We start from the raw sequence: 25840 nt of genomic DNA on the forward strand, positions 1-25840 counted from the left end.
AACTTTTAGGAAGGAATCAGTGAGTCTACAAGAAGCTTTTCACTCCAGGAAGAGCCAGCATTGACAGCCATGACACCAAATCTTACAAAATGAGAGTGGGCACAAGTTTTTTTGAGGGAATTTCTTCCAATAATTAAATGTTTGACCATAGATGCATTTGTAGTTTTGCATCATAGACTGATGAGGGACACAAATAATGTTTTTGAATGCAATCCTGCTTTACAATGCTCGATATCACACGTATTAATTTGTATGTCTGGATGACTGTTACAGTTACCGGTTTAAAAACTGAGACTGATCTGCTCACTTTTACAGCACGTGATGGATGTCTGATCACTTCTTTTCATCTTTTAGATGTTGCAACAGCCCTGCTGAGAAATGATGCGTGAGATGTGGTTTCAGTGGAAATGCTTGTAAGCACAAGCCTGAGGATTTCTCTTTAGATGGAGGTGTTTGTATTGAAGATTTAAGGTAAAGTTCAGCCTAAAATAGAACCCTCTGTCTTTAAAGTCACTTATAAATCACCATACATACTCGGTATACAGAACATTACTGTTGTCTTTTCAAAGTAGTTTTATTATATTCCACATTTACTGTTGGTTGATTAGATTGATTAATGTGTGATAATACAAGAGATACAGATAAAACTGGAAGCATCCTCAGACACCATCCTGATGAAAGCTCATTGGTTAATTCTGATGCACCTGTGCTGAAACACACCTCGCAGTGTGTGTGCACCTCCAAATCAGAACTTTTTCTTTAATCTCAACACATCTGGACATTTTTCACTGAGCGACCACACGAGAGGACGAGAAGACCGAGAGGAAGAGACAAATAGGGCTGAGTGAGTTTTCCTCTCGTGCTCCCTGATGTGAAATTAACTCAGTGTCACACACAAACTGCTGGCCGGTGTTTGTCTGCTATAAGGAGCAGATGGTGGCGACGTCACACACATCATCATTAATCTCACACACACACAGAACAAAATGTCAAATGTTAAGATGGACGAAGGCTTTGTGTGCAACAGAAAGACAGAGAAAAGTAGGTAAATACATGAATGGGTGTTATTAATACATCTTCGTGTCACAGGTGTTGTCTTTGTATAGACAGACAAAGACAAGTTTACTGTATACAGTCATGCATTTGTGTCTGAAGGCACACCTTAACATGCTCCACTTGTCATGTGTATGTAAGGGTCGAGCATGTATTTGTATATTCATTACATTGAGTTTTAATTATGAACTTTAGCCAGTGAACAGCTCTTGATGGTTTTTATATTTGGTTACAAGCACAGACCTTCATTCAGATAACATTATTTGGAATTTAAAAAAAAAAAAAAAAAATTAAAAAAAAAAAACGCCCTGTGAGTCTGTCATTAATTGTCAGTAGTCCTACTTCAAAAGCAATTTCAAAGTACTTCACACAAAGGAAACACGTACAGTACACTTAATTATGATAATTAAGAGCCAAGCCCAGCAGTGGCACACGAACAATTTACAACATTAAAACTTTGTTTTTAAGAAGTCTACGTGTAAGGCGTCAGATAAAAATAACTATAAAATCAAGTTCAGCCGGACATAACATGTGAGACTGTGATAAAGGTGATTATTCACTAAAATACACTATAATTATCGTTACGTACCTTCATATTAAGACATAAACTTGGTCTTTCGTTTGGCGCCACCCTCAGGCCAACCGCTTTATTTTTCGTCGCAGTGCATGATGGGAGCCGGGAAAGTTTTCATAACCAATCAGAGGACGGAGACTCGCCTTACCCGGAAGTAATACATCACAACAAAAAATTGCCGGGAAATCTGCTCGGCCGAAGTGTCTGCTGAAACGGCGAAGAGGATATTTATGGAAACATCGTTTAGAGAGTGTCTGTCTTCAGAATAAACAAATTATCGTGTCTCTGGTTGTATCGTGTCCCTGTCCAAGCCGAAATGGACGAATATGACGAACTGTTCGAAATCCAGGATGACTTCGAGGACCAGTACGCCGACGAGCTGGAAGTGTTGGCTCAGATGGAGGGTGAGGACAAGCTAGCTAGCAAACTTTTGTCTGACCACTGATGTAATATTTATTCCTAAATACAGGGCTTTTGTTACCCTTGAGTGCAAACTTTCCTGTTAATCTCGTTAACATACTGTTGACCCGTGAAGCGGACTTCTTCATAAACATGATCTTTATAGTACAAACACACAGACCTCTGGCTCTGCTTTGGGCTGTTGTTGCTCCGGCCTTAAATTCATGTCTAGTTTCTAATGAAACCTTAAGTCAGCTCACATTCTTGGACGAATCTAACTTAGCACTCACTTGGTTGTTTTAATTTCTCCTCCATATAGCTTTAACGTTGGAAAACTTAAGTTAATTCACATTCATATGTATTATAATGTTATCAGTTACTTTCTGTAAATTGCCAGCTAACAGCTTCAGTTTTAATTGTGCATATCTCAGAGGACTCTGCCAGGCCAGGCAGACGTAGTCAAAAAGAGGGTCCAGGAGACGACATTTCTGATGTAGAGCACCTGCTGGATGATCATCCCACCAGTGAGTTCAAGACTTCACAGGTGTTTTGTCCTGTTTCTTTGCTGGTGTGTGTTCATACCTGAACTCTGACTTTGTCCCTGCAGCCCCGAAGGCGAAGCGGCAGAAGCAGGACGCAGGAGTGTCCAAGCGGCTTTTCAGCTCAGTGCAGACTCAAGAGAGCAAAGCCCCGTCACAGAGTTACGACATCACACCGCCGTCCTCTCCGGAGCAGTATGAAGCCCCTCACACCGTCAGGTAGGATGCGTGGGGAGACACAACACCTGCTGATAGAGACATCCATCAGTAAACATCACACAAGGAGTTTCCCAAAAGAGTCACTTAAAGGCAGCACATCTCAAGGAAGAAGCACGGCAGAGGATTTCAAGAGACTCAGAAGCTCTTGTTTGGATGAGGAAGAGCTGCAGCTGATGACACATCACGACCTGTGTAGACGAATGAACCACCTTTTTGTTCTTTATCTTTAACGCTTGTCTTTGGTTTTCAGCCACTGCTTGTTTCAGTGGATCATTTTAGTTTTGATTGTTGTTCAAACAACAAGCAGGAATTTAAAGACATAACATCGTCCTGTTGCATCATGTGACGTTTATCATTAGTCACATTTTCTTTATTGCGTAATGTACGTGTCATTAAAATAGATTGATAAATTACAAATTGCAGCCTCTGGTTCTCAGTACGACAGGCCTCTGAACACGCTCGTGTGTTTTAGGTCGACTCCAGCTGTGTTGGATATCAGCGGCTTTGCTGCTTTCCCAGAGACGCCCAGACGACCTCCCACAGCATCGCTGCATGTGCTGAGGCGGCCTCCTTTAGAGGGAGAGTACATCAGTGTGACAGACTCATCGGGGACTCGGATCTACCTCAGACAGAAAGAAGACGCAGGGACGAAGGTGAAACCTCTGAGCAGTGATTCGTCTGTGATGTTGAATGTTTTTCGTCCTAAACCCTGACTCATACCTCTTGTGTCCAGCTCCTGTATACGTTATATTTCTGTATCTTTTTGCCTTTATACCTGTGTGTTTCTCCAGGTGGTGGACTCCAGAATGGCACCAAACTCCCAGGGTGCTCTGGGGCTGCTTGCACTGCCAATAGGCGTGCTGAGAGAACAAGAGGCAGAGAGGGTGAGTGACTAAGGCTGCTGTTGTTTGTGTGTAATCTGAAGTCACATGTGCTCAATCAATGCTGTCAGTTTCCCTCATCCAAATATTTGATCACGAGTAGCCGAATACAGAGAATAATACAACCACTGCAACCAAAGAACAGAGTGTATCTGCACCAAAAAAACAAAACAATACGTGCACTTACCTCATCTTGTAATAAACAAATGTTTTCTATTCTAACATAATAGAAGCCTTTAAGTCTGAATTATATTTGACACATTCATTTATTTGAAAAACGTCAGCACTGAAATAAAATATAACAGTGACCTCTTTGGTGTTTACATACAGTAATTCACTTTATTTGTGAATGTAGGTTGTGCTGTATCCCAGACATCCTGTATTTTAATGTATTTAGTAAAGTCTGCAGTACAGAACAAGAGGAATGTGTTTTACAAAATTTCTTCTCTTCCTTTGAAACCCTGCAGCGTCACCGTCAGGTTGTGGAAGAATCTCAGCGTCTCACAGAGCTGCTGACCAGGTAAGTCACCACGCCGAACACCTGATTACATGCAGTACGTGGTTTCTAATTTTCTTCTTGAATTTGTGTCACATCCCAGCAGTGTGAATGATGTGTTTGTCGAGCCTGAAAGCACTGAAGATAAAGAGAATGATGATCCTGAAGACACAGAGGGACAAACCTCTCGACTCTGGGTGGACAGATTCTCTCCCCGACACTACACAGAGCTTCTCAGTGACGATGTAAGGAATATTCAGTGTCTGTGTAGCTTCACCTCCATGTCTACAAACATACTCTCCAGTATCCTGCACTGATGCCAGCTGTGTGCGATCGTTTCATTGTAGTTTACCAACCGCTGTCTGCTCAAGTGGTTGAAGCTTTGGGACACTGTCGTGTTCGGCAGAGAGAGGAAGTCCCGCCCTGCTCGGTCTGACAGGCAGGCTCCCATCCAGAACTCGTTTAAACCCAATCAAACCAATCAGAATCTGAATCGCTTCAAGAGCAAGATTGAGATCACAGAGGAGCTGCTGGAAGCTGAACTGGACCAGTACAAACGACCCAAAATGAAGGTAAGCACACCTGCGTTTACACGTCAGTGCACTTTCAGTTTAATGACCTTTAGCTGTCGTACAACATCTAATTTATTCTGTTTTTTCTCCAGGTGGCATTGTTGTCTGGTCCTCCAGGTTTGGGGAAAACCACTCTGGCTCATGTCATAGCAAAGCATGCTGGGTACAATGTGGTGGAAATCAATGCCAGGTTTGATAAACCTTATTAAAACTGACCGAATAATACGAGTAAATAAAGAATTAGGTTTACAATAATCCTCCTTCTGGGACCTCAGCAGCACTGTCCATGTTTTTCCAGTGACGATCGCAGCGCAGAAGTGTTCCAGAAACGCATCGACACAGCAACTCAGATGAAGTCAGTTTTAGGAGCCAACGAGAGGCCGAACTGCCTCATTATAGATGAGATCGATGGAGCGCCTGCGGTACGTTCAGGACTCTTAAAGGCTCCACGTTCACTAGAGCTTCCAACAATCGCCAACTCTGGTTTGGTCAACATAACAATTTTTTCTTCATCTGTGGCGTTTGACAGGCTGCGATCAACATCCTGTTAGCGGCTCTGAACAGGAAAGACGGGCACGGCGGGGAGGCTGGTGCAGAGACCGCGAAGAAGAAAAAGAAGAAGGAGTCCATCCTGCTTCGACCAATCATCTGCATCTGTAACGACCTGTAAGAGAGACAGGAGCATCAAAGAGGAAGTTGTAGATTTTCCTTTGCAGCCGTTGTCAGATTACCTCTCTGTCCTCTTAGCTATGTTCCAGCTCTCAGACCCCTCAGGCAGCAGGCGTTCCTCTTGACGTTCCCGCAGACTCAGCCTTCCCGCCTCGTACAGAGGCTGTCAGAGGTCAGCTGTAGTTCACAGAACACACAAACATTTGCAAACACCCCAACAATCCAGGTTCACACTGAGGTTTGTGTGCAGATCTCGCTCCGGCAGGGGCTGAAGGCAGACACTGGCACTCTGATGTCGCTGTGCGAGAAGACTGACAACGACATCAGGTCCTGCATCAACACGCTGCAGGTGAGTGGCGTCCTGTGAAGGACGGGCTGTCGGTTACATGAGCAGGGCAGTGGTATGCAGCTTGTGTTCTTGTCTGTGCAGTTCCTCCACGGTCGCGGCCACAAGCAGGTGGACGTCAAGACCATCCAGAGTGTCTCCGTGGGGCAGAAGGACCAGAACAAAGGCTTGTTCCATCTGTGGCAGGAGATCTTCCAGTTACAGCGCACGAAGCGGTACAGAGCGTCGTTCCAGTGACTTTCCTCAGGGTTCGTCCAAAGCCTCCAGAGTTTGAACAATGAGTTTGGTCTTTCAGGAAACGGATCGGTGAGGGGTTTGAGGAGGCGCCAGGTTCAGGAAGTGGAGCTCAGAGGTTTCAGCACATTCTACACTTGGCTTCATCCAGTGGCGAGTATGAAAAGGTTTCTCAGGTAATGAACCCATGCTTTTCTTTTGTACGTTTGTGAAGCGCTACATGATGACGTCTTAGGTCTGATGTCAGGCTGGACATCTGTCTCTTCTCCTCAGGGACTGTATGATAATTACCTGTCCATGCGTGTGAGGGACCCCAACCTGCACAGCGTGTGCGACGCTCTGGATTGGCTGTCGTTCTCAGACCGGCTGAACCAAGTGATGCTGCACGGTCAGAACTTCTCCCTGATGAGATACCTCCCCTTCCTGCCCATCACTTTCCACTTCCTGTTTGCCCACACACACGTGCCCCGCATCAGCTATCCCCACAGCCAGCACGAGGTACTGATACTGTAAGCTTTATTAAATAGAAATCAAAGATAATAGCAGTAGAGATCTCATCACCGAGTCGCTATGGTGTCCTCTTCAGGCGTCCTCCCAGCTCCTCAGCAGCAGGAACGCTTTGTCCACCATGTTGGCTGACATCCCAGCGTGCATCAGGACGAGGATCAGCCCGCTCAGCCTGACCCTTGATATGCTCACACTGCTCCTCGACATCATCTGTCCCAAACTACGACCTGTACGTGAGCGAATGTCCAGTGCACGTCTGTCTGTCTGTGTGTCTGCGCGTATGCGTAACCAGCCCTGCGTCTGTTTATCATATATGAGCATGAAGTTATCTGATTTTACTGTGAGGTTAAATGTTAAAGATGACATAATAAGACATGTTTAAATAGACGCTAATGAAACAATACCATATTTATTTAGTAACATCAGTGTAAAGGTTTGAATTCGGGCCACATGTGCATCAGGTGTCTTTCAGCCTCGTGTGCTGCAGAGGAGGTGACACGTGTTTCAGTTTGATAGACTTGAGCTGAAGCTGGTCTCACAATCACTGTATGTGTGTTCTCAAGGTCAATGATGAGCCCGGGTCGGCCTTGAAAAGACAAAATGGGGGGCGAGGAGGAGGAGGGGGGTGTTCAGCGCATTACATATCACTGAAACTTTGATCAACTGTTTCTGGTCTCAAATCCTGTTTGTTTCTTCCAGGTGAATCCGCAGCTGTTCAGCAGCAGAGAGAAGGAGCAGATGCGAGAGCTGATCGACACCATGCTGGCGTACAACCTCTCATACAGGCAGGACCGCACGCCCGAGGGACAGTACACATACGTACTGGAGCCGTGAGTGCACACACACACACACACACACGCACACACACACACTGTATGTTACATGTGGACCCACGCAGAGCAGATGTGTGTTTCTGTGGTGCTGAAGGTCAGAGCTCTTGTCCACTCTGTGGTTCTCTGCATGGAGGCTTAGAGAGTAATCCCCTTAACACCTGGTGTGTGTGCATATGTGTGTGTGTGTGTGCGTGTGTGTGTGAGTGTGTGAAAGAGGTGGTATTGGTGTGAGTAGCAAGCTGCAAAGCCTCACTGTTGGGTTACAGGTGAACAGATAAGTGATGAGTAAATGAGGTTGGAGTCATCAGAGCAGTCGAACGAGGAGGGAAGTTGAGAGGAAGCAGCTGAGACTCTGGCGCTAGTATAATGGGATAACGAGCCGTGCACCTCCGCCATGCCAGCCGAGCAGTCAGACGACGAGGGAGGCTCCTTCCTGCAGGCTCGCTGTGACCAGGTGCTGTTCACCAGCGACTGGTGCCTGCCTCTGGTGTTGGCTCTGCTGCTGCTTCTGCTGATCTACACCTTCCTGTACCTGCCCGCTCTGGCGCACCACAACGCCAGTCTCTGACCCCTGATGGAGAAAGACTGGGAGCGTTACATTGTGGATGTAAACAGTTAGCGGCGCAGACGGCGGGTACGCCCAGTCCCAGCAGGATTGTTTGATTGGACTGCTCTTTTTGTGGACGCTGTTGTTGATTGGTCAGACTGTGGCAGAGTTAATAATGTCGCCTGGCTTTCAGAGGCTGTGAGTAGGCAGAGACATGCAGAGAAAAAGAGCAGGAAAGATGGAGGAGAATTCACTTCACTTGTTAAAAATCGGTCTGTTTTTGGAGCCAAAAGACATTTAAAACCCATAACTGCAATGTTGGACTTTCATCTCTGCTCTGTTGTGTAATATTTTCCGTGTGCTGCAGCTCCTCCTAGTGATGTTTAGACCATCCTGACATCTGAGATTAAATGTGAATATGGTTAAAAATGATTCATTGACAGCTAAATGTAAGTAACTCAAGGTTAAACTGTTTGAGACCAGAAAAGACTGATTCAGATATCATAGATGATGTGTTTGACTGTGCTTTCAGCTCTAAACAGATGCTGCAAATTTGTTAGCCAGAGGTTAAACTACTTAATATTATCTGCACGGTGTATAATCCATCATGTTAAAGGGGAAGTCAACAGTTTCCAGTTTTTCTGATGAAATCAACACTGATAGTTTATATTGATAACCTGCAGTAAATAGCTCCCAGTCACATCAGCTGGTATTATCTTATTCAATACCTGATGGGCCTAAATACAGCATAAATGAGAGTTCACTGGCAATACTGTGTGTGTGTGTTTGTGTGTGTGTGTGTGTGTGTGTGTGTGTGTGTGTGTGTGTGTGTGTGTTGGAGAGAGATGGAGATCAGCGGTAAGAGGATTAAGGTTTTAGAGATTGACAGATTCAGGGTTTTATTCTGGAAAACATGAACCATGGCACCAAAAGTGGAATTATTAGAGCTTTTTGTTATTTTGTTTGTCATCTAACAGAGTTCACCTCTGTGCGAGCTCACTGCTGTTACGAGGCAGTTTTAAGCTGTGTGTGCGTCTCTTGTTGTTTGCGCAGCGCTGTTTACTTGTGTGTGTTTGCAGGCGTGTTGAGGAGGTGGTGAGGTATCCGGGCCTGCCCCCGCGCCGCCAGCTGACGTATCAGGCCAAACAAACCATCAGCAGAGAGATGGAGCAAGAGAAGATGAGGAGAGCCGAGCAACTGGTGCTGCAGCGAAACCCTGCAGTGGTGAGCCTTAAACACACGGCATGCTCTGCCTGACAGATTGAGGGGATGGTTCACACACTGCAGTGTGTGTGTGTGTGTGTGTGTGTGTGTGTGTTAATAATCTAATGTGTTTATAATCTGCCGTGTCTGTGTGGTGCAGAAAAAGGAAGAAAAAAAGAGCGGCGGTCCTAAACCGACCAGGAACCATGAGCAGAGGCTGGAGAACATTGTCAAACAGACCACAGTGGACACCAGGGTGAGACGCTCTGACATGCACACTCGTTTTTATCACTTAGGAGGGAAAAAAAGATCAAATCAAATCCTGATAGTTGGTGCTGAAGAAGGCCTGAGCGCTGAAACATTATTCTAATAAAAGAGAAATGATCAGCAGCTCACGACAGCTCTTTTCTATATATATTTATCACTCAGGAGGACATTGATTCTCTAACTTCAACCACGAGCAGTACAAGTCCAATCCCAACATAAGCAAAGACGAAAATACAAGCCAAATCTCTTTTAAGCTTTTATCCGCACATGGGGGAAGTGACTCTCCAATACGTGACTGGACGGGTCAGCAGCACCTGCAGGTGTTGGTTATTTGAGCTCCTCGTTAAGTGGGGAAGTAGCACGCTCCCTCCAGCAGGGCTGTCAGTGTTAGTTGATGCCTGCAGGTGGAGCTGGAGAGGGGCAGCCAGCATCTGTTTGCTCTGGTGTTTGAGTGATCAGTGATGGAGAGAGTGAGCCTCTAGAGGGCAGAAATGAGGACGGTGAGAAGCCACTGGGTCGCCGTCCCCAGTGGTGAAACTGGGAAATGAGGCTAATGAGTTTGTGTGTGTGTGTGTGTGTGAGACTGTTCATTGTTATTGACCTCGTTGTTGAGGACAGCATTTCAGAAACTTTCTGACTAACTTCTGAAGTCTTCCCCTTTTCTCTCGCTTGCTGTTTTTGTTTCGCAGCCGGAGGTGGACTTCTTCGGTCGAGCCGTCGCCCCCAAACCTCAGCGACCGCAGCTGTCCTCAGACTCAGGTACTGTGTGGCATTACTGCCACTCCATTTATCCAAACCCTGTGGGAACACAGGCCGTTCAGGGAACAACGCCTCAAGGCACATCAGGTCCACACACACCGGAGGTGATTACTGATGTGTGTTACGTAACGCTTCTAATTTGGAGCTCCTGTGGCAGACTGCAGGCAGCAGAGCTGGACTGTCAGCAGCGCTGCCACCTGCACTTCCCCTTCACAATGTTTGCAATATCATATTTCTGTCAGCACCATAAAAGCGTGGACACGCCTGATCTGCAGCCTCCTTCTTTAATCTGGACACCAGCCAGCAGAACACACAACCCTCACATTATAATCTCTATGAATTACACAGTTAAAGCTGCTAAATTACTTGGTTTGCTACCTTTTAAAGTCCTTTAATCACTTCAGCTCCAGAAGCCTAAATAAAGTGGGGAGTCGTCGCTGCAGCTTGGCCTTTCAGTAGCTTTGTGTCAGTGCAAACAAACATCTGCTGTTCAGACGCAACGCAGCTCCACACCCAAAATAGCACATTTGCATAAACAATAGAGGTCTTAGCCGGAGCTCGCTCGCTCTCTGCAGCATGGCCACCTGGAGGAAACATTTTCAAAACAGTGCTTCTGCTTTGCGTACAGCTCTGGAAAACATACCGCTGTTCTTTTAATATCCAGTAAGAGACGTGTTTCATTAAGCCAAGCAAACGGCGTGCCGGCATGAGCATGCGAGCCCTGCAGGGATGAGAGGGCCATTATTGGTCAGACTCTGTATCGATTCCCTTATTGATTCCTGATCAGTTCTGTGTGGAAAGAGTAAGCCTCCACATGTTAAGACGCTGTGCAGAGTTGATAAAAGGCACACATGTGACTGTTTAGTTTGAAACCGGTTCATCTAAAATGAACAGAAGGAGAGAATATTTGTGCAGCGTTCTTTTTCATTAAGTTCTCTTGGTCAAAGAGAAAATCTGCTAAACCTCTCTGAGCCGCACTAATAGCGAGCGTCGCTGTCAGGACGCAGCGGCGCTCCTGTGTAGATCAGATGTCAAATACTCGGCATCCCTGGAATTTAAGTTCCTCATGCCTCGAAAAATGTTTCATCGTGTTCTCGCTGTTTCCGCCCTGACTTTAAATTCTAATTCTACAGACATCACAGCGAGCGCTGCTGTTTTCTTTCGTGTAGTGAACTTTGGACCGTTTCTTCCTCTCTGCCACCGTCTTGCTGCAGGTTTCCAGCTGCATAGACGCGCGAGTTTGATGTCTTTGTTTTGCGATGGGTCAGAAAAACATGCCAGCATGTCGATCAGACAACTGGAACCGGTTCTGGATTCCCATCCCGAGAGCCCTGCACAAATGCAGCAGCAATTTTCAAGCAGCAGTCTTTTGTGACTCGTGACACTGTGAGACCGTGGCAGTGATGATGAGTGCACATCATTTTCTATTAGCGCACTGATTGGACTGAAGTCCCTGATGTGCTCGGGGACAAGTGGACACACACTCGCTCTGGATGTACCACAGCTCAGCACTGCGGGATACATATGCGCTTCATATGAACTGCACATGAGGTGAATTTGTGTTCTGAGCTGGGCTCTAGCCAGTGGTTATTTTTATTATTGAGTGTTAATTTAACTGTTTGGTCTCGAAAATGTCCGACAGTCCGACAGGCTAAGCCTCCGTTTGCTCATTTTGCCTGAACGGTGAAAAAACGCAGAGGTTATCCAGGTTGTCTTAATCTCCAGTGTGGGGATTTGCAGCTCTGTCGTATGAAGTCATTTATTTCATCACTTTAAATTATTAAACTGGACCTGAATCAATTAGTTGATCAAATGAATCAGTGAAAAGTTCAGTTTGTGCTTGAAGCTGAAATGCCTCTCTGCTTCCAGATGAGAAAATGTGACTGCTTGTTTTCTTACTCGTCTGTGATGACAGACTGAATATCTTTGTGGTTCATATAAAACGAGCAGTTTGACGACACTGAGCTTTGAAAAATTCAGACATCGGTTCACTGAGAAAACAGCTGACACTATTTAACAAAAGCTCAATTTGTTTTCAGTCAGTTTGATTGTTAAAGTTGTCATGAAGTCGCTTGAGAGGACCACTGAGTCCTCTCTGGATTAGCCCTTAAAAAAACACCCAGAATGCTCTGTTCCTCCGCCTGCAGGTGAGAAGTGCGAGGTTCTTTCTATGGGAACGGCGGTGGGCAACAGCGACGTGTGGTTCCGCTTCAACGAGGGCATGTCCAACGCCGTCAGACGAAACGTCTACATCAGAGAGCTACTGTAACCCCCGACGCGCACACACACACACACACACGCACACACACACACACACACACACACACACACACATCTCTGTCCTGTAAACATCTGAATAAATCCAAACATCCCGCTGTTAAATCAAAACAGTCTTTATTTTGATTGACAGTGTAAAGAGCCAATAAAAACTTGTGTTGTTGAACATTTCTCAGCAGTCCGACCAGACCTCTAGAAAGCTACTCAGTGCTGTACACTCACACACACACCGTCGTCTTGACATAAATTAAAAGCATTCAGGAGTCTCCCAATAAATAAACATAATAGCATTAGTGTGTGTGCGTGCATGCGTGTGTGTGTGTGTGTGTGTGTGTGTGTGAGTGAGCTAGCGCAGTGTGTCTGGGAGTGCATGATTCTTTTGTTTATATGCATCCGTGATTGTGTGCGCGTGTGTGTAGGTGTGTAGGTGTGTGCGTGTGTGACCATCAGAGGATCACACACTTGCCCTTCTCCACCCAGGGGTTGGCTCTCATCAGCTCCGGGTTCAGAAACGGATCTTCACAAACGCACCCCTCGATCCACTTCACCAGCCTACAAACAGCGGCGTGAGAAACGACACACACCGTCAGCACAACTCTCACACTGCGTGCTCTAAGGGAGCTGGTGTGTGTGTGTGTGTGTGCGTGCATGCATGTGTGTGTGTGGGCAGTACACACTCACTCGGTGACGGTGATGGAGGATTTCTCTCTGTTAATCGCCAGCTGATACTGAAGGCTTTCCACTTCTCTCCTCATCTGTGGAACGTCTAGCTCCTCCATGATGCTGTAGCTGCTCACACACACATGCACACACACACACACACACACACACAGGAGAAACACGACAGATTGAAGCTCGAGTAGATTAGGAGTTCAGACACACAGATGTCACACTGAAACTTTCTTCGTCATTCTGCTTTCACTTTGGCAGATCTGAGTCAGTTTGAGGAGGAATAAACTGCAGTTTTGTGTGTACTGTGTACTCAGGGTGTCAGTTCAGCCAAAGAGTGTTTCTACCCAGAGTCCTTCTTAGAGTCCTTTCAAAGTAAAAGAGGAACATCAGCGTGAAGAAGAAATTTATTTGTTACTTTGCGAAGCAGAAATATTTCTCTCCTCTCGTCTTGTGACCCCTTGGTAGGAACCACTGCTGTGTTTGATCAATTTATGACCATATCTGATTAAAAACCTTATAAAGACCAGATGGTCAGCACTTTGGAGAGCTTCGCTGAACCACAGGAAGTGGTTAATGGGACATGTTCATACTGAAGTCATGACTGTCAAAATGCCACATTGACCTTTTAATTGAGAGCATGTGAAACTTTCAATGAGTAGTTAGAAAACAAAGCAATATTATTGCCTGCTTGAGTAAATTATGAGTGCTTCTAGTACTTATTTAGAGCCTTTAACAACAGTAAAAGTAATAAATACCTCAAAGTAGAAGTACTCTAATATCAAACATTGTCTGATTGACACTGTCTGAACATTGTCTAATTCAAGAGGATCAGTTCAGAGCTGGTTTGGGTCTTTTCATGGGATCTGTTGACCAAAGATAAATAAGGACTAACCTTTGGAGTCATGTCTAAAGCAGAAGTACTGAGCAGTTAAGCAGGAAGATGTCCTTAAGTCTGAAAAGTCAAAGCACTCACAGTGTTAATTATTGATGCGTTAACATAGAGCAGGATCCAAAGGGTGGAGGTGGTCCGTCGGTGCCTACGTCAAACCGCTCTTTGAGGCTTTTTGTCTGTTTCATCCTCAGCGATTAACCCCATGTCAAGATATGATAGTGTGTTTCATATGTACTTATACACACGCAGTACATAGTGTTTATTACACCAGGCCAAATGAGAGCAGTGTCATACGACAGTCCTGCCATACGTCCTCCCTGCATGACGGCTGTGATGTCCAGTTTGTGCTGAAAAGCTGGAGGATGTGGTTTCTGTGTTGAACTGTATGACATTTAGCCCGGCGTCGGGATGGACAAAATAACAGAAACACCTGTCAGTACAGTTGGACAGCACCACAAACCACCGCCTCCTACGACCGTGAATAAAACCTGAACATCATCGCCTTCGTGAGTGAAAGCGATGAGCTGCACCGACTGGAGAAAGGTCTGAACTTTGTTTTGTGCTTCAGTTTGTGAACTGTCCTGTTGCACCAAATCAAAGCGCTCAGTTTGGAGGAGTGCACTCTGCCTTTCCACCTCTGGCTGAAACCCTTCCAGCTCCACTGAAGTGCACCGGCTGCTGGCTTTTATTTCTACTTATTGTAAATTGTGCCCCACCCTGCCACAGGCCACATAAGAGCAGGAAGACAGAGAGAGAGAGGGCCCAGATGAGAGTTCAGACCGACCATGGATCAGTTAAGTCCTCCCTATTGGAAACTGGCTCTCCCTCCTCCTCCTCCCTCCCTCCCTCCCTCCCTCCCTCTCCCCCCCTCCCTCCTCCTCTTCATCTTTCTAATGGATCCAAGTAAGTCGGCTGCCCGGTTTCCTCCACCAGCATCCATCCTGCTGGAGCCAGCTGTTCCACGGAAAGGCCTTCATCATTTAATTATAATATGTTTCAGTGACATCAGCCTCCATCAAACGGCAATCACGCATATTTCAGGCGGCCGGTCGCTGATTTACAGCAAATTCAGTCGCTTTTGGCATAAACATCAGTGTGTGGGCGCATAAAGGCAGCAGAGGTGGTCACTGTGCACCTAAAACATCACTCCACACGCAGATGTATCGTGATCCTATGTGGATGGAAACGCATAAAACCCCCGCACACAAACAAACGCGCTTACCGTCAGGCCTGCCGGAGAGGACCGCGGGTCGATTTGGTGCGCAGCCGGCTGATGGAGGATGCAGACGGGGCTTTGAAGGCGACAATAACAGCTGAGAGTCGGAGGAGTTTCCCCGGTAGAGGAGTCCGGCTTCAGCGCAGGCAGGAGGAAGAAGAAGAGGAGGAGGAGGCTGTGTGTCGGCAGACCGCGGCGCAGGGCACTCCCCTGCGCTCCTCTCCGCTAGCGACTGGATGCGGGATGCGCAGGGCGGAGAAAAGGAGCCCCGCCGCCTGGTTTGACAGTCAAACGAGGGCTGGAGCAGAGGACCGAGCTGTATGGAAATGCGCACACGCACTGAGGCTGAGCGGAGGCAGGAAACACGCAAATGAGGACGCGCTCCAAAGGGAAAGCGAGCAGGGGTTCATTTTCCACACAGATGACCGGAGATGTGCTGGAGTCTCCAGAGGAAGCCAGGGAAATGAGAAATGTGAGCTCAAAGACCAAAGCTCTTTAAATCAGAACAACCTGAAATGGGACAAAACTTTTACCTTGTGTCCCTCATTGAGTCCATTAGCGTAACATCCGCTTTGATTCTGAGCTGTTAAAGAGTCTGATGGTGTGAAATCTGATTCTTCCCTTCTGCCTCATGAATATCTTCACTTTAAACCAAACTTCTGGTTTTTGGTGTGATTCTGCAGATCCCCACTGCTTTTAAAGCCAATTCAAAGGCAAATTCTGCAATCCAGATGTCAACAAGAGTCAAAAGATTGGGACCTGCCATTGACCAGTGTGTTACAATATGGACTCATGAGACATTTGTCCCATGGAGCTATGAAGTGTTTTATATGAGCAATGTTCAAAACAGCTGGAAAACACGGTGGGAGAAATCTACATTTGGTGTGCTCATCTAACAGGAGGTGAGTCTAAAGTCCAAGTCTCTGGAAAAGTTTATATAAGAAAACTTATAATCAAATTCACTTCAAACAGGTCTGTGGCCAGCTGGACCTTAAAGTTCCCCTCTTACTGCCTTCATCAGTCACATTATGGTTGCATGTACTGCAATATTATTGACCCAAAATACACAAATTACTGCATAAAACATGACCAAGGTTTGCCCAACAGAGAGATTTAACTCAGTTCCTGTTTATTCAACACACACAGGTTAACAGCTCCATTGCACATTTAAAAACTGTCGTTTCTTCATTCAGGTTCGTCCTTTTGGCTCGATGGCAGCAGTTTTCTGGCCTGTGACGATCTCTGAATAAAGGCATTGGCGCACCTGAAAGAAACAAATGCAGATCAGACGACAGAAATCTGTGCGACAAACAGAAATATGATCCTCTGTAGCCTCGGATAAAAAGTTCGAATCAGGAGCCAACAGCTCTCATACGAGGTGTCAGAAAATATTTATTCATCATCACTGGCTGCACCACACGGAGGCAACACACTCACAAACTTACCTTTAAAATAAACTGGATCACCAGTCGTCAGCAGGACGGTGAAGAGTGGCTCTCCTGATCCACTGAGTCATGAATCGACCTACAAAAAGAGAGCAGCTTGGTTTTAATTCACAAAGACACTTCATGTGTACGTACGTCTGCGGTAGGAGCCTCAGAGAAAAGCTAGAATCAGGAGCTGAGCTCAGCTCTCATAGTAGGTGTCAGAAAAGTGTATTTTAGTTCGTCATCATCGGCTGAAAGTTATTCACATGCAAACACGCTGCACCGACTCACCAGCTCTCACACCCAGCGAGGTCCTGGCCAAGAAGAACTTCAGAGTTTTGACGATGGATCTTTTTCCAGCCGACCCTGAAGTTTTCTCAATCCTACCTGTGAAAGAACGTGGACAGTTTGGAAAAAAAGCTTGGGGAAAGTGACAGCGTTGAGGTGGAGACCGCACCAGTACGCGAGCCTCAGAATAAAGGTAGAATCAGGAGCTGCAGTTCAGCTCTCATAGTAGGTGTCAGAAAAGTTTATTTTAGTATGTCATCACAGGCTGAAACGGATTCACAAGCCGAAACGTGAACTCACCAGCTCTCACACCCGGCGAGGCTTTCACCTTCGATCTCAGTGCTCATCCTGAGACTGAATTCAGGCGTCTTCAGTCCTCTAAAACACAGCACCATCGATCTCAGCTCCCACATTCTCACTAACACCAAGGCACTGACTCCAGCACGCCTCCATGAGAGTCACTGGAAAGAGAAACAGCAAGGTTCATGAACGCATTCCAGCTGTGACATTATTTTAGCTGTTTCAATGTTCATTTCCTCCACAATTTAGATATAAAATACATGTTTCGAGTGCAATTAGATGGACTTTCATCGGTTACTGATATAATGAGTAAACCTCAATGCCCAAACCATTAAGGACAAGGTCTAAACAGAACTTTCAGCTATTCATTTTCAGCTAACACAATGTGGGGGTCAGAGAAATTAATGCGGTCATTATTCAACACCATGTGCAAGAGAAACGAAATATAGGCTGAAAATGTGCAGACTTGTATGTGGATCCATGTAAGATCTTTTGGTCTGGTAGCTCTGGCCCTCGCAGAGCAGCCACGTGCTGCTGCTCAGACGAACGTGGTCAGTTAGCATGAAATACCACATTAGCTTTATAATACTCACTTGTTTGACTTCTCTCTCGGGACCGGTTAGCCTTCTTTCAGCTAAACTGTTCCACGCGGGTCATCTTTGTTGTCATGGGGTAGCGTAAAGTTGGAAAAAACACTCGTGCAAGCAAAGAGCGATCTCCTCTCCAGCCATGCTGCCTGAGAAGAAGTAATGCACTAGAGGAGGGTAATATCACCGGCTTCCGTCCAGCGGTAAGCTAAAGTCCCTCCCCGTTCGAGGCTACTTGGTTAGCTAGCTAGGTAGCAGGCTAGTTAGCTAACGTCAGCCACAGAGTAGACTTGGTTCAACGGACTTTCTGAAAAGCGGAGAAATTATGGGATTTTTGTGGACATACTAATATCTTACTGGGACCCCACTAATTTACTGAGGAACAGTATCTGGGAGACTAGTGTTTTAAACAAAGATGAACCAACAATTATTTTGTTAGCTTTAAACGACAGCATCTCCCATGAGCCCGAGACGCTTACACTGTGGCAAAGCTTCATGGGAGTCGTAGTTCATTTTATGATAGCTAAAAGTGGGAGACGTCTTTCAAACAATTCAATGACAGTTAAACGTGGGAGACGTCTTTCAAACAAGTACAGTCATAGGCACCAGATTTGCTTATGAAATAAACATTTTTCATCACTTTTAGAAACCCTTTAAGAAGTTGAACACTATCAATCGCTATTCGTAATTTCTTAACCCGGAACCCAATTGTCTCGTGAACTGTGTATTCAGTCAAGTCATCCGTACATTGAATTTTGTATTTCAAAAGCTCCAAATACAGTGTATATACTGAAACCAACACTCCTAATCCAACACAGAGCAAACAAAGTGTGTGCTTGGTGATATGGTGGGTTTGGTATTTTTGCTAATATCTGTGGAGGTAAAATAACACACAATAACCCTTCACCAACCAAACCCCATACAATTTTCGGACAATTTAAAGAACAATGTGCTTATATTAATCGTCCAGTAATATTTTCTGTAAATGTCATCTCTGTACATTATAGCCTAAATGTGGTTTCAAAACCTTCTCTTCACTGCCAGACATGTAATTCTTAGTCCAAAAGCTACCAGAGTCAGCCATGAAAATTCAAAAACAAAATCCAACTAAATGTAGTATTTATTAAATTTGAATTCATCATGTCACTGAACCTCCCAAAATCTGAAACACGGCAGATGCCATGATACTGCTGTCTGAAATGACAGCTACGGGCCTGAGAGCAACGATCCAACATTGAAGCAACAGTTTGGAGGAAGGCCCTTTCTTGTTTCAACTGGTCCAGGTCCAACACATCGTGGATACCCTTCCCAGAAGAGTGAGTACGAGATCTAAAAGAACCACACTTGAAGAGTCATGCTAGGTTTAATTTATACATTTATTCTGATCACAGCTGTACAAGAATGCATCGTCACAGCAGAAACACAACCTAAACCCAACCATGGCACAACAGCCGTCACAACACATCCAGAACCATAAATGTACAGGCTCAATCAGCTCACCTCAATTCAATGTCTATAATTATCATTATTATTATTATTATTATTCACATAGAACCATCTGTCTCTCAAATATATCTTTGTTTTCAAAGAGCATAAAAATACAAGTGGACTCTTCATTGGGATGAATACTGGTGGTTGATCCACTGTCTGGCCTACATGGGGAACCACTGAAAACCGGGGAGCTGTGGAGGAGCAGAGCCAATCTATTACAGCTTAGATGGGGTCTTATATGGGCTCGTACAAGGCGTCTCAATGGTTACAGGAGGACTGCAGACAGGGCGACTGATTGTAGGGATCATATAGGACTCACAACTCAACCTAGAAGCTAATTTTGACATCATACACACACAAGGAGTGAGGGTTTGTAAGGAATCAGGAAAAAAAACATTAAAGTTTGGAGTGGAAATCATGAAAAAAGAGACAAAAAATATATTGAATATATGAAAGAACACTACCAAGGCACAGAGAGATGCAGAGTTAACAAACAGACACAGATGGAGATAAAACAGGGGGAGACAAGACGGGCAGATTAGAGGCAGTTTCACTAACCAACACTAGAGGGAGCTCTAACAGCTCAAATACCCAGGTACTGTATATTATAAACTCTATGTATGTATACTGGATGTACTATATAAAGCATTGAAATATAGGAGTATCTTTTAAAAACACTGTTCACTGCAGCAGGACAAAGGGATACACCGCATGAGTGTGCTTGTATATATGTGTCTTTGCATGTAAATGTGTGTATGTGTGTATAATGTGTAGATTCATTTCCAAGCAAACCTCCATAGATGGAGCTAAACACCAACAAAGCAGAACACCACCAATGTAATGTGTGTGTGTGTCTGTGTGTGTGTATTTGTGTCTCAAAATTCATGGACACACATCTATATCGTCGTTCTGATCATTAGAGTAACTACTGTACGAGTGGGAGGACATTGACGTGAGCATCAGCAGGGACTACACACACTCGTAACGACAACAACGGCAACAGTAACAACAACAGCAACAACAACAACATGAAGAGAGACAACACACAGGTCAGGAAGTCCGGCTAACCACAATCCTCCACTCATACAGAAGAGAAACAGAGGCTACGATTCATCTGGAAAAATGCATCCTTTTGACATCGCAGGAGTGAGACAGACTCAGAAAGCGGCCTGTCTTTCCATGTGCTTTGAAAAATTCTCTCCGGTATCTCATCTGTATGCGTCTTGTCTATCTATCTAGCTATCTATCTGCCTGTCTGTCTGTCTGTCAGTCAGTCAGTTTATGTGCTTATTTTTGCAAGCAATATGCTTATCTGCCTGTCTCCCTGTCTGACTGAGTTAGGATCTCTGCCAGAGTCTGCAGAGATAAAAGGATGAGGAAAATGATTGTGCTTCTCGATGCACGCAGCCGTCTGAGGCTGGGCGGTCGGTGACTCGCTGGGCTGCAGAGGTCAGAGGTTGTGTGGGAGCGGCCTCCTCGCATCGGGAGGCGTACTAGAGCTACCGCACCAGACGAAGAGGACTCCCTCCTCAGTGTACTGTACAAGGCTACATGAGAAGCGCTCACGCAGGAGGGACGCGCGCCCAAACACGCACGCACGCACACACACACACACACACACACACACTCTCAGAGCGCCAGCATCGAGCCTTGGGAGAGTTTTCTTGGTACACCTACGCATGATGTGGGAGAGGGGAAAGGGCTTGTTGGAAAGGAGACGTTGGCAGGAGATCAGTCCAGCATTGCATCCAGTTGGTCTGCCAAGTCGTCAAACATGCTGCCGATGTCGTCCAAGATGGAGACTGTTGTCTTTTTGCTGGAAAGAGAGCTGGGAGAGGGACAGCAGAGAAGGAGGAGTTTAGCTGGTGGTGAGGCAGACGCAGACGAGAGATGTGAAGTGGAGAGTGTGAACTGAGTATTTTTCCTCATTCTTAATTAGCATCTTAGTAGCTTAGCAATGCTTCTTAAGTTAACAACTCAACAAAACCTGATTTTCTTCTCATGCCAGCTCCTGAGGAAAATATCTGCCTCCTTGGTTGCTGATTGGTGAACAGTGGAACTGAGTTTTTAGTGCTTTGTTGCTGAAAACAGCTGCCACGGTGACGATGAACCAAAATAGAAAAGTGAGAATGAGCTGAAACTCGCTGTAAAGCTGAATGAAGCTGCAGGTTCAGGTTATGTAGTAAAAATTCTCTCTATAAAATTTTTTTTTTAATAAAAACACTGATTATAGCAGCTTTAAAGTTATGATCTGTTTTCATCAAACCCCATTATTGATGCAAATGGGCTGTTTTTTCTGCAAAAGCTATTAAATGTTTTTACATTCAGTTATTATCTCTACAGATATTTCTAGTGGTGCAGTCCACCATCTCTACGCTGGATTCAGATTGCCTAAATAAGCACCAGGGATTCACAACATGCAGTTTAATGTGATTTCTAACAGCCCAGCTGCTCATTGTTCACCCTCCTTACATCGTGTCAGAGCTGTATTAAGTCACTGCTAATGCTAAAGTCCCGCTGCTGCACAGGAAATGCAGTGTATTTGTTTTGTTGTGCTGTAAACAGACACACCGGTTGCTATTCTGTTGTATTCCTGAGAGAGTAGCTGCTCAGGGGTTCGCTGTGGTATCGCACTAGCTGTTGCTACAGTAACCAAGGCTCTCACCCAATCAACCAGGCCTGAAACCTTAAGCACGTCAACTTCACGTCATGGTAATCGGTTATAAATACTCCAACCTGGTTTCCATCTGTCTGTTTTGACGTTAGGCTCAGCCTTAGCAGCCCTCGCTGTGGGAAAGATGCCATCTTGGCATCGGAGCTGCGGAGCGTTTACTACAGTTTATTGTCGCAAATGGGGACAAAACACTGGACCCCCGCGTCGCTGATCCAGAATCAGGAGATGAATGAAAGTGATTCAGAACGCTGAATGATTTATCAGGTTTCTACGAAGTGTAAACTGCGGCTGGCTTCAGTTGTAACTGACTTCCCTCCTTGAAGGAAGAGTTTGACATTTTTTTTGCTTATTTGCTTTCTATCTGAGGGTGAGATGAGAAAGTTGTTGCCAGTTGGAGAGCACAGGTGTTGGCTGTAATTCATTAAAATATAGTAAAAGTTTGGGACTCCTCTGAAAGCACAAAGTCCTGTGCGATGTGTTTAGTTGTGTGCTTTACAGGTGTTGGTACTTTTTAACTCTGGAGATAACCAGGCTAGCTGTTTCCCCCCACTTCCAGTCACTATGCTAAGCTAGGCTAGCAACATCCTGACTCCAGCTGTGCGCTTAATGTTCAGACATGAGTGGTGTCGATTTCCTCATGTCCCTCTTGGAAGGAAAGTAAATACTATTTCTTTAAGATTTAATGCACACAGGAGAGTCTCGTGTCCATCCAAGGAGGATTTTTACTGTCACTCTGCAGCTCTGCGTTGTGTGAGGAAAAGCTAATTTATGCTCATCGGCTTGGATGCCAAAACGTAGTCCAGAGAGTCTGTTGTTGGATATAAACGGTGCATTCTGCGGTCTGACGATTCATTTCATAAATACTCACTCGTTTTGTGCGTCCTCCTCTTTGATTTTATGCTCTACAGCCTGCACAGCTGCAGCCAAGGAGGCACTGGTCTCCTCCAAACGATGCTGCACCTCCACTTCCTCCGCTCGATCCTCCACCCCTCTCAGACTCTCTTCCTTCCTCTCCTCCTCCTCCTCGTCCTGCTCTTTGTGCCTCTTGTGTTCCCTCTCTTTCCTCCTCTCCTCTTCCTCTCTCCTCCTTTCCTCTTCCTCCTCCGCCTCCCGTCCTCCCAGCAGGTCGATGGAGAGGCCGGCGATGGAGGAGCGGGGTGGTTTGACAGGGTGTGGCGAGGGTGTGGAGGGACTCTGGGCCGGAGAGGGGGAGGTAAGAGGGAGTCCCGGAGAGAGGGAGGGAGCAGAAGGGGTGTCGGGAGCCGGCAGAGGGGCGGAGGCAGAGAGCGGAGAGGAGGGTTTGGGGGCCGGGGTGGGGCTGGCTGCAGCAGGGCTGGTGGCAGCAGAACTCGGGCTCATGGTAGCGGAAACTACTATTGCTTTGCCTGGTTTAGGTGCTGTTGGAGGCCCACGGGGTTTCGGGGACACAGGAGGAGGGACGCGCTTCGGCTCTGGTCAGACAGAGTCAGAGGGAGTCATGTCAGTTTACTTACATACAACTGGTCAAAGAGACACCGACACATGCAGAAGAGCAGTGCGCTGAGGCTGGATGCAAGCACTTATTTGCCTGATGAAGATCATCTTTGGGCAAAACATCGCCAATAAACCAAATCTGTAACAGCTCTTTAATGCCCATATAGGATTTTACAACCCTTCATCCATTTTCATATACTGTGAGTAAACATCCATTCTTACCGAGGCAACAAGAATATTTTGTGAATAGAATAGAAGAATGTAGAATAAGCCATATAATAATCTTTATTTAATGTGTCTTCAGTTGTGTGTGTGTGTGTGTGTGTGTGTGTGTGTGTGTGTGTGTGTGTGTGTGTGTGTGTGTGTGTGTGTGTGTGTGTCTCACCGGGGCTCTGTGCCGCCTCAGTGTTATCGGGGCCCGGTATGGGGACCCTGCGCGTCGGGGTTGGGGGGTCAGCCTGTGCCTTTCTCAGGGTGACTGTGGATGGTTTGGGTGAGACCGGCGGTTTCAGAGACTTCCTCGCCTCCATCCACTCACAGCTCTCTCTGGCGGTCTCCGTCCTGTCAGAGACCTCGGACACCGGCCTCCGCCTGAGGACCACGCCGCCGTTCTGCTGTGGCTCGCCTCCGTTTTTCCAGCTACTATCCGTTTGACTACTGGGAGAGTCTAACTGGTTATTGCTTTGAAGGACGCCTTGCGTGTGCTCAGACGTGCGCGGCCTCCTGCGTATGGTGTCAGTGCCGGTCGACATGGTAACGACAGTGGTCGTCATGGACGCGGGTGCTTCGGAGTCTGCTGCCAGGGGACGCGGCTTCCTTCGGAGTGTCGCCGTGCCGTCTGAGATCTCCGTTGCTGAGGAGACCACGATGGAGCGGGGCCGGGGCTCTGGACGTTGCTGGGCTGGTTGCCGAGGTAACAGGTCGAGCTGATCACCGGGGAGACCTTCTGGTCCACTGATGGTCCTGCGCCGACTTAAGACGTCATCATCCTCAGTGCCAAGACCCCCGGCCCCCGCCTGGCGACGGAGTGTAGGCGGACTCACCTGGAGATCATGGTTGTTACACATGCGTGCTGCTCATTTAAAAATGTGATTCTCAGCCAAAACAAAGACACACCCACCTGCAGGTAGTTGGTGCTTCCTCCCAGATTCCTCGGCAGGGTTTTGGCTCCACTCACGATGGATGTTTCCAGCATAGCGGCGAGGCTGCGAACGCTCCCAGAAGCCCCCTCTGATCTCTCCAGGCCTGCTGAGCCCTGAGATCTTAAAGCTGATCCCAGGCTGCCGCAGTCGCTGGCTCGCCGCTCTCGATAGGTTGGCAAACCTAGCAGCCCCTCCGCCTGTCCCTCTCCCTCCCCGTCACCCCCGGTAATGGAAGAACAGGACCGTTTGGGTGGTGTCGGGGGCCGACCTTTCCGACGGGGACGGAGGGTGACGGACGATTGGCTGCGGTTAACAGTGACATCATTAGGGGCAGTATGTGCGGAGCTGCTGCGGCACACGGTGGCGTATCTAGAGTCCAACTCTGAGCCTATTAGACTGTGAGTTCTTCGTCGCTCTTCCTCCTCACTGGGCAGGCGGAGCAGCGGTACTGACGAATCTGCCGCCACCTTGGTGGAGGGGCGCGGCCGAGCCCTGGGGGAGGCCTGCTGGGTGCGGGCATGTGGGGGGGTTTGCGGCGGGGTTTGTGTTGGAGTGTGGGGAGGGGTGTGTGAATGTGTGAGACCTGGGCGAGGTTTGGCCAGTGGGCTGGGGGCGCCGTCCCTCTGCTTCCTCACCTCCCTCCGGGGCTCCGAGCTGGTGCTGCCGCCTGGGCTGGGTGGAGGTGTGGAGGGGCTCTGAGGGGGCTCAGACCTACTTTCTCCTCTCTGGAGCTCCTTCAGTCTCCTCACTCCTAACATCAACTTCTTCTGGTGGCCTGAGGGGAGTCGGGGTGTGGAGGAAAACTTATTGTCAGGTCGAAAGACATCGAAAATATACTTAGAAACCAATGCTAGAAGAGAGTATCTGTTGTAATGGATGCATACATGCAACTGCAACTCTTTGATGGTGACCCCATCCTGCACAAGTAGGCATGATCATTACAGCTAACCCAGAGAATCCTGATCTTAGGGCTGCGACCTGTACCAGGCCTCAAAGCAGTTGCTACGAGGCTGTGAGGACACTATAATTCAGGAAGAAGCTGAATAAAAATTGTATTTGTTCATTATCTATAACCGGCTCTATATCTCTGCTTGCTTTGTTATCATGTAGATTTATTTCTCATCTTAATAATGTAGCCACGTCTTACCGAGCTTAGTGATGCCAATCTCTTGCAGATCCTCAAGGCTGATGTCAGAGATGAAGTCAATGTTTTCGTAGCCGTTCTGCACCAGAACCTGGTAGTACTGACTAAGACCCAGGTGAGACAGCCAGTCCGCCAGATTGGCCTGAAACACACACACAC

The 25840-nt window shown here is 46.7% G+C and overlaps 3 protein-coding genes, 1 long non-coding RNA gene and 3 other non-coding genes across 9 annotated transcripts in view; 1 reads left to right on the forward strand and 6 right to left on the reverse strand.

The window, feature by feature from the left end:
* The first annotated feature begins 1943 nt into the window (after positions 1–1943).
* chtf18 (CTF18, chromosome transmission fidelity factor 18 homolog (S. cerevisiae)) lies at positions 1944–12367 on the forward strand. The gene is made up of 22 exons (XM_070985395.1): positions 1944–2031; positions 2458–2550; positions 2634–2784; positions 3257–3437; positions 3576–3668; positions 4133–4185; positions 4265–4406; positions 4509–4733; positions 4826–4923; positions 5032–5155; positions 5263–5399; positions 5481–5574; positions 5653–5751; positions 5833–5963; positions 6044–6158; positions 6256–6480; positions 6569–6718; positions 7189–7319; positions 8949–9093; positions 9233–9328; positions 10029–10098; positions 12246–12367. The coding sequence occupies exons 1-22, from the start codon at positions 1944–1946 to the stop codon at positions 12365–12367; spliced, it is 2763 nt and encodes a 920-aa protein (XP_070841496.1).
* A 110-nt stretch (positions 12368–12477) lies between these two features.
* On the reverse strand, positions 12478–15477 carry gng13a (guanine nucleotide binding protein (G protein), gamma 13a). The gene is made up of 3 exons (XM_070983506.1): positions 15162–15477; positions 13057–13164; positions 12478–12927 (listed from the first exon to the last, which is right to left on the reverse strand). Exons 2-3 carry the CDS (start codon positions 13152–13154, stop codon positions 12822–12824), a joined length of 204 nt encoding a protein of 67 aa, XP_070839607.1. The 5' UTR covers positions 13155–13164; positions 15162–15477; the 3' UTR covers positions 12478–12821.
* Positions 15478–16484: 1007 nt separating this feature from the next.
* On the reverse strand, positions 16485–16566 carry LOC139350435 (small nucleolar RNA SNORD60). Its single transcript, XR_011603512.1, has one exon. It is a non-coding gene; the product is annotated as a small nucleolar RNA SNORD60 (small nucleolar RNA).
* A 152-nt stretch (positions 16567–16718) lies between these two features.
* LOC139348532 (uncharacterized) lies at positions 16719–17892 on the reverse strand. Its single transcript, XR_011603408.1, has 3 exons — positions 17764–17892; positions 17167–17331; positions 16719–16965 (listed from the first exon to the last, which is right to left on the reverse strand). It is a non-coding gene; the product is annotated as an uncharacterized lncRNA (long non-coding RNA).
* Positions 16747–16835, reverse strand: LOC139350436 (small nucleolar RNA SNORD60). The gene has a single exon (XR_011603513.1). It is a non-coding gene; the product is annotated as a small nucleolar RNA SNORD60 (small nucleolar RNA).
* Positions 17048–17137, reverse strand: LOC139350446 (small nucleolar RNA SNORD60). The gene has a single exon (XR_011603518.1). It is a non-coding gene; the product is annotated as a small nucleolar RNA SNORD60 (small nucleolar RNA).
* A 1223-nt stretch (positions 17893–19115) lies between the features above and the next one.
* The window catches only part of LOC139342693 (caskin-1), a 30536-nt gene continuing 23811 nt past the window's right edge, over positions 19116–25840 (reverse strand). For all 3 annotated transcript variants that reach the window (XM_070979946.1, XM_070979938.1, XM_070979929.1), the window contains 5 exons: positions 25685–25823; positions 24516–25312; positions 23781–24438; positions 22791–23373; positions 19116–21076 (listed from right to left, as the gene is read on the reverse strand). In XM_070979946.1, the coding sequence (XP_070836047.1) occupies positions 20980–21076; positions 22791–23373; positions 23781–24438; positions 24516–25312; positions 25685–25823 (2274 nt within the window). In that variant the 3' untranslated portion in view covers positions 19116–20979. The remainder of the gene's footprint in view (positions 21077–22790; positions 23374–23780; positions 24439–24515; positions 25313–25684; positions 25824–25840) is intronic.

This window comes from Chaetodon trifascialis, chromosome 2 (assembly GCF_039877785.1).
Source record: "Chaetodon trifascialis isolate fChaTrf1 chromosome 2, fChaTrf1.hap1, whole genome shotgun sequence".
NCBI classification, from domain to species: domain Eukaryota; kingdom Metazoa; phylum Chordata; class Actinopteri; order Chaetodontiformes; family Chaetodontidae; genus Chaetodon; species Chaetodon trifascialis.

What these genes read in the sequence shown, in the direction of transcription:
- chtf18 (XM_070985395.1), top strand. Translation starts at nt 1,944, where the DNA reads ATGGACGAATATGACGAACTGTTCGAAATCCAGGATGACTTCGAGGAC. An exon ending in GCTGGATGATCATCCCACCA is followed by an intron (nt 2,551 to 2,633) that starts GTGAGTTCAAGA and finishes TTGTCCCTGCAG; the next exon opens with CCCCGAAGGCGAAGCGGCAG. An exon ending in CAGTTACAGCGCACGAAGCG is followed by an intron (nt 5,964 to 6,043) that starts GTACAGAGCGTC and finishes TTGGTCTTTCAG; the next exon opens with GAAACGGATCGGTGAGGGGT.
- gng13a (XM_070983506.1), bottom strand. Translation starts at nt 13,154, where the DNA reads ATGGAGGAGCTAGACGTTCCACAGATGAGGAGAGAAGTGGAAAGCCTT. An exon ending in TCCTCCATCACCGTCACCGA is followed by an intron (nt 12,928 to 13,056) that starts GTGAGTGTGTAC and finishes CGCTGTTTGTAG; the next exon opens with GCTGGTGAAGTGGATCGAGG.